Below are 7,431 nucleotides of genomic sequence, written 5' to 3' on the forward strand. Positions count from 1 at the left end.
GTGTCTCGGGGGTCTGTGGTTGTTGTGGTTCCCCTGTAGTTTCTGAAAGCTTGAATTCCCTGCCACATGCTGCGTGTGTTGTTGTTCAGGTAGTAGCCTTCAAGTTTTTCTGAGTGGCCCCTCTTTGCTGCGCTGATGGACTTCTGCAGTTCATAGCGGGTGGCTCTCTTATACTCCACCTGCTCTCCTGCCTTGAAGGTCTCCCTCCTCTGCCTGATTTTCTGTTTAATGTCTTCATTAAACCGGGGCTTTTGGTTGGGGACTCTACGCACAGTCCTGTTAAACACTAGTTTATGTAGTCGCTAACGGTCTCTGTGTATTCATGGATGTCGTTAGCTGTTCCTTTGAAGATGCTCCAGTCTGTAGTCTCTAAGCAGCCCTGCAGGATGGCTTTTGTACCATCAGTCCAGGTGTTAATAGTACTAACTGTGACTGGGTTTTGTTGTAGATGGGTTTTAGCCAGATTGCTAGGTGATCAGACTTTCCAAAATTAGGTTTTGGTTCAGCTGAGAAGGTATTTCTGATGTTGCTGTAACAGTGATCCAGTATTTTATTTCCCCTGTTTGGTTACAAACTGATACAGTTTAGGCATGTTTTCCCATAGATTACAGTGATTAAAGTCTCCCAGAACAATTACAGCAGTGTTTGGGTGTTTATTTTCGTGCTTGTTGATCATGTCGTGCAGCTCCTTCAGTGCAGCCTCCTCCTTAGCAGACGGGGGGATGTACACGACACTCACAATGATGCACTGCAGTTTTCTGGACAAATAAAATGGCCTTAACATTAGAGTCAGAAATTCCACATTTTCAGAGTAGGATTTTGAAGTGATCTTACAGTCAGTACACAATGATTGCTTGACGAGGGCGGCCGTTCCTCCACCGCGGATCTTGCCGCTGTCCGTAGTGCTTCGGTCTGCTCTGAAGGCTCGTGTAGCCCTCTGGTGTTATTGCTTTATCAGGTGTCCTCTCCGCCAGCCAGATTTCACAGAAATGGAGCACTCCTGAATTTCTTTTTGAATGGAAATCCGAGCTTGGAGTTCCTCCTTTTTATTTTCCAGAGACTGAAAGTTTGCAAGCAGTATTAGCCTTCCTTTGCTAATCATGCGCCAGAACCTTCAATCAGCCGTTCCCCATCTGCCATGCCTCCACTTCGGATTGTTGTTCTCAGGAGAGTCCCCTGCCGCAGGCCAGCCTAGCATCAGGTCAGCATAGCGTGTTAGCTCTGGGTAGGATTCCAGCAGGTTTAGGTCAACAAGTCCAAAATTAAAGTGCTCTCGCAGTTTTCGCAAGAGAGTAATAAGGAAGAAGAAAGTAAAAAGTAACTTGACTCTGCGATGTTGCCCTCTGAGGAGGGCCATCTTACTCGGAAGATGCTCAAGAGCTGGAGAAGATGTGGTGCGTGAAGGCAACAGTGGTCCCAGTGGTAATCGGAGCACTAGGTGCAGTGACTCCCAAGCTCCAGGAGATCCCAGGAACAACATTAGAGATCTCTGTCCAGAAGAGCACAGTCCTAGGAATAGCTAAGATACTGTGAAAGGCCCCCAAGCTCCCCAGGCCTCTGGTAGAGGACCCAAGCTTGAGGGATAGACCGCCCGCAGGGCTGTGATGGGAATTTTTTTTAAAAAATATATGGCAGCTATGCAAGTTTGCAATTCTGCTAATTTTCTTTTTTCACAATAAGCAAAACATCCCTCTCTACACCATTTGTGCTCCCCAACAGTTTACAATATTGACAACTGCAACTATAGCACAGCATTCATATCATGACTAAATACTGATGTACTCTTATGTGGTGCTCAGTCAATCCATTGAAAAACTATTAAAAATAATTAATTTAATCAGTTTAACAAAATTAAGAAAGAAATGTAAATATTTAATCTTTTTAAAAATTATTATTAGTTTTAATTGATCTGAGCATTATGCTTGTAAACTGCTATAAATAAATACAAAAAACAGTTTGTTAATTAACAGCATCATGTTTTCTTAAATGTTTTGCTTGTTTTGACATTAAATGACTCTTAAATATCTTGACATGGAAGATTATTTGTTCGGGGTCTTTCTTCATCACTACAATGGTCTTCATAACATGAAACCTGGCAGAAGTTAATAAGGGGTAAAATATCTGATATATCTAATATCTAATATTATTTAATTTCCTTGCTCTGTAGGTAGGACAATAAGAAAGATAAAATCATTAATCAGTTAATAAAAATGTCCAAATTTGCTCCACAGTCTCCAGGGTGAAGACAAGATATTATTAAGATGCTCTTGCCATAGTCTTCCAGCAACATTTTAGGCTGTGTTAAGTAAGAAGCACAGTCAACAACACTGTGACTATGCCATTTCCTTCCAGGAATACTCTGTGTTCTCTGTCGGCACAAGAAATTCTTCTCAGAAACTGGGATGTTGAAAAGATCACTGATCAGATGTTTGGGATCTGTTAATGCGTCACTGTTGACCTCCACTCCAGGACAAGTATTGAAAAAGTGCTTTTAGCAAACCTTGGTAAAATAAGTGCATTGTGTATCATGTCTGTGAGCTAAATGATAAAATAAATGAATGATTAAAGGTCCGTGGGAACCAGAGATCACAAAATAAACACTCTATTGATGAAGACAGACACAAAACCACTGCCAAAGTTTCTGTTTCCTACGTCATAAACTGAAGTTCGGAGATAAAAATAATGTTGAGGGTGATGCCTTCAGTTCAAAAGATATATATCATGTGGACAAAAACAGAAAAGCCTATTGGGAAAGAGGCTCAATTTTAAGTAGACACTCAATAGATTTGTGGAAGATCGATAGATTATATATATATTCTTTTCAATTAAATTCTATTTTATTTATATAACAGCGACAGCGACCTCTAGGTGCTTTATATTGTAAAAAACTACAATAATTCAGAGAAAACCACAAGAATCATATGCTCCCCAATGAGAAAACATTTTGGCGACAGTCAGGAGGAAAAACTCCCTTTTAAAAGGAAGAAACCTCCAGCAGAACCAGACTCAGGGAGGGGCACCAGTTAGGAGAAGGAAGGACAAAGACAAGCAGTAAAGCGAGCCATTCTGGTAAACCTTTTAAATTTCTGCTAAACCACTTGGTAGAGGATATTTTGAGCCCCTATGTATTTCTGAAACATTTACAGGAAGTTAACCTTTTTAAGCCATCTCTACAGCTTGGTTTTGATCTGTGGATGCCAATCTAGGTTATTCGCTGAGTTTTTCAGGTAGCTTCCTCACAGGAAGTTAGCAATGACTGAAGAATGCAAGAAATGTAGACTCTCTGTGATGAAAATATCAACGTCAGATATATTTGTTTTGATATGGATTTTATATAAGTGTCAGATGCTTTAGTGAACAGATTTAAGAAACATGATAACTTAAAAAAAAAAAAACTTTTTTAAGGGTCAAATAATTTTCCAAAAATATACTCTGCCAAATGGTTGATTTGTTCCTTTAAAGTAAATTTTCGAGCTGAAGCTAACCCAACTGCAAATGTCTGTTTGCAAAGAAATAAAACCTCTTATGATGATTTAGTGGTGTTTATATCATAAATGTAATTGTATTACATGACATTCTTGCTAAAATACTTTCATAAGTATGAATATACAGTATAATCATTATAATGATAATGATTTATTTATGAGATAAAAAAATCTTATGAACACTTATTTGTGGTCTTAAATCATCAATAAGTGATCATCTTAAACTTGGTGAAAAAAATATGAGACTCTTTAAACATACTCTAAATATGGTCAATAGGGGTTCTTTTTGTTTAACAAATAATAGATGGACTCCAAAACTTTGTATTTTTTCCACTATTCATTCAGGCCTACAGTTGACATATAGGAGATACTGATCTTTCTAGCATGCTGGCGCAAGACCTCAAACCCTATGCTATGTACCCCAACACTGAGCCTGTTTGGATTTATCTTTAACCTATGTATCTCAGAAGGGGTTAGATTGGGCTGTTTATAAGACAGATTGTTCCCTATTGAACAAGAAACAAATATCTCATAAAAGGTTTTCCCCCAAGTTGCCATGCCAGCTTCTAAGGCTGAGCAACCATAATTCTGCTCCCAACCACACATTGTTTCAGAAGGAGTTGTAGCTACCAAGGTCCTCACAACCACTACCACATTTGGGAACAGACATCCGTGACTTCAGTGTGTTACTGCCCTTCTCCAAGGGCTTTGTAAATCCCAGAAATACAATATGTCCTTTGACTTGAATCCACACACAACCAAATACCACCAGAAATAAAGGGGATCTAATTTCATTTCTAATTTCTCTAGTCAATTAATTTTGTCATGATTCAAATCTGGTCAGTTTTGTGAACCATGCAGTTTTTGTTTTATTCTCAGTTCTGTTTGTACTGCTTGGTCTCTTATTTTCCTCTGGAGACAATTTTATGTATGGATGTTCCTATGGATTGCTTGTTTTCTTTGTTGTTATTCTTCTCATTCATGAAAAAATAGAAACAGACTTTCCAACTATGAAAAGGCATCACCCCTGTGGGTTTCCAGTTGTGCTAACATCACCAGTCAGCCTTTTAACATGATTTACTCAGTGTGGTTTTTTGGCAAGAGGCGTGAATAAACAAAAATAATAGAGGGGAGAGATGCATACCAAATTCTCCTCTGTGTATTATTTACTTCTAATTTGTCAATATATCTTACCAGCAGAGTGGATTAGTGTTCAGTGATGTACTCTGAACTCTTCACCACAACAGCAAACACAGATTTCAGAGGAGATCAACCAAATCCTACCTTTGTGCGTCAGCAGAGCATCGTCCAAGAATTCGGCGGTGGGTCTAAAGTGCACCGAGATGTCAGCATCAGGGAAGTCGTCTACTTCAATGCCCATGTACTTAATGTTCATGCCGGCGTAAAATGACTCGTTGGTGTAGACTCCTGTACCGTGAGCTGTGTTCAGGATGTGTGTGATGCCTATTCGCTTCAGACGGGCCTTATTCACTGCAACAGACCTGGGGGGGGGGGATCTGTCTTACTGTGTGTAAAATGACCCATCCAAACTTTCAAGCAAACAGCTTTACTAAAAAGCCTCTGCAGAAAATGACACCGGAGGAACATCACACTCTGGAGAAGAGCAGGGAAATAAACTTTGGAATCAGCCATCTATCACCCCATTCTGGAGCTTTCAACCACATCACACAATATTTATCAGCTACCAAGGTTGTTTCAGTTAACACGGAACATTTATCTGAGCACTTTTTGGATTTTTAATAGACCAAAAAAATGGTTGGATAAATTCACCAATAAAGACAGCTTGATTTACACAAAACCTCTGGAACAAGCTGTCAAGTAGACGAGTTAGGACTGTTTGTGCAGATTACTTGTTTATCGCAGACAGATCAGAAAATGGGATTGATAAAATCAATTAGAAGAGGAAAGTCTGTTTTAAGTGAATGATGAGGTGGAATTTGTCTCATATTTGGAAGGATTTCTCTAGCTATTCATTTCCAGCTATCCACTATAAGATTAAAGAAAGGAAATTATGAGAATTTTTATACATTTTTGAATCTTGTGCCATTGCGTCTGATGGGTACTTGCCATGAAAGCAAGAAAATTTGCAAAACCATTCAAAATCCATAAAAATGTAACAGAACTTTCTGTGAACCCTTACTGAAATCTGAAGTTGAACTGAAGTTCATCTTCCAGCACAGATTTGTCTTCTAAAATATCTGTGCCTATGGTCTGGAACTAAGAATAATTCTCTATGATGACTTGTGGAAAAATAATTTAAACAAAACGAGAATGCACTGACTCACTTTTCGGCAATGAAGATGTTGGGCCACACCTCATCCACGGGATTGATGGGAGCCTCTAGGCGGTCCTGCACCATGGCTCTCTGGATGTCCAGCACACAGGGTGTGTTGTAGGGGCTGCGGTCATCGATCATGTCCCTGACACGGTTGTAGAGATCTTCCACCATCAGCTGCTCAGCGGTTTCCAACATGGACTCTGGGATGGACTCAGACCGCACGCCTCGATGTGGTAACTCTGAGGAGGTAAGATAGTAATAAATATGATGGATTCTTGATTGATTTTGTTGTATTATATTAAAAAATTAATGTAAGAAGTCTGTGTGACACAGAAGACAGGATGAGGAGGTTGCGAGATGAACATCTTCAGGTATGCTACAGAACAAATCCAAGTATTTAGGATCAAAGATTTTGAGTGTAAAATTACTCCAACTGTTATGTTTGGTAATTTGTTTTGCATCTTCCTTGATTGTCTATGTTGCTACTTCTGACCTTATTTTGGTAATTTGCCTTTGGTTGTTTTATTTCCTGCAGTTTAGTTCTCTTTACTTTCTTTTATATTTCTGCTCTGCTGCATGTGATTTCTCTGATGGTTTCTTGTCCTACGTGTTTCCCCCATGCCCCTGTTGGCTGCTCTTATTTCTTAGATTCATGTTTAGTTTGGAGTATTTGAACCTTCCTGGAATTTATCCTTTTATGGTTTATTGTGAAGATGAATCAGCTTAGGATTAAGAAGCTTTTGTTCAGAGCTCCTGCGTTTAGCCCCACTCCCCTGTGAAATCATAACAGCTATGCCACTCCTAAAGGACATACAGGGGTTTAATGTGTGCGCAGCTTCAAAAGAAGCATGCCATTAATGCAGAAACAGGTCACTGCAGCTGTCCTCATCAGCGGTCATCTTCCTCCCTGCAGATGAAACCCGTTTTGATCATTAGGCTGTCTTTAATGCAGTCCAACTTAAGAGGAGAAATTTGATGAAGCCACGAATCTGTGATGCGTCACATTAAGCTAATTTCCTCATTCCAGTGGATGGCATCTCCATGTAACAAGATGAAGGAGCAAAACGTGGATTGGCTGTGATTGAAGACTGTTGAGCCACATTAGTCTTCATTGCTTGACACACTGCATATGAATGAGGAGTGAAGAGAGACAGAGTCTGACCCCTGCGCAGTGCTCATCTGCCCTCGGATGACTTTTGAAAGTTCAGTACGGCTGGACAAAGAACAGAGAAATTCATCTGATTGTGGTTTATTATTAATCAGTTAGAATCCCCCCAGAGCTTTGCAAATACAAATCAAATTTCAGATTAAGGCTGGTGAGGAATCATGATATAAAAGCTGATTTTATTTTATTTATTTATTTAGCCTGTAAACAGGCATCTGATGTCTGCTCTGTACTTTTCATCAGTAGTTTATGATATATTTATATTTTTTGCCATTTTTGTTTATTTGTTATTAAGTGAAGGAAGCTTCTGTGTGAATTCACTTCAATTCAATTCAATTTTATTTATATAGCGCCAAAGCACAACAAAAGTCGCCTCAAGGTGCTAGATAGAGAGAAAAACCCAACAATCATATGACCCCCTATGAGCAAGCACTTTGGCAACAGTGGGAAGGAAAAACTCCCTTTTAACAGGAAGAAACCTC

General features: G+C 39.4%; 1 protein-coding gene across 2 annotated transcripts in view; it reads right to left on the reverse strand.

Moving 5' to 3' along the window:
• dusp27 (dual specificity phosphatase 27) overlaps positions 1 to 7,431 on the reverse strand; it is a 33,766-nt gene that overhangs the window by 10,116 nt on the left and 16,219 nt on the right. For both annotated transcript variants that reach the window (XM_005754006.1, XM_005754007.1), the window contains exons 4-5: positions 5,792 to 6,023; positions 4,770 to 4,987 (exon numbers count right to left, since the gene is read on the reverse strand). In XM_005754006.1, the coding sequence (XP_005754063.1) occupies positions 4,770 to 4,987; positions 5,792 to 6,023 (450 nt within the window). The remainder of the gene's footprint in view (positions 1 to 4,769; positions 4,988 to 5,791; positions 6,024 to 7,431) is intronic.

This window comes from Pundamilia nyererei, unplaced genomic scaffold, assembly GCF_000239375.1.
Source record: "Pundamilia nyererei isolate P.nyererei 1_Seehausen unplaced genomic scaffold, PunNye1.0 scaffold00494, whole genome shotgun sequence".
NCBI lineage: Eukaryota > Metazoa > Chordata > Actinopteri > Cichliformes > Cichlidae > Pundamilia > Pundamilia nyererei.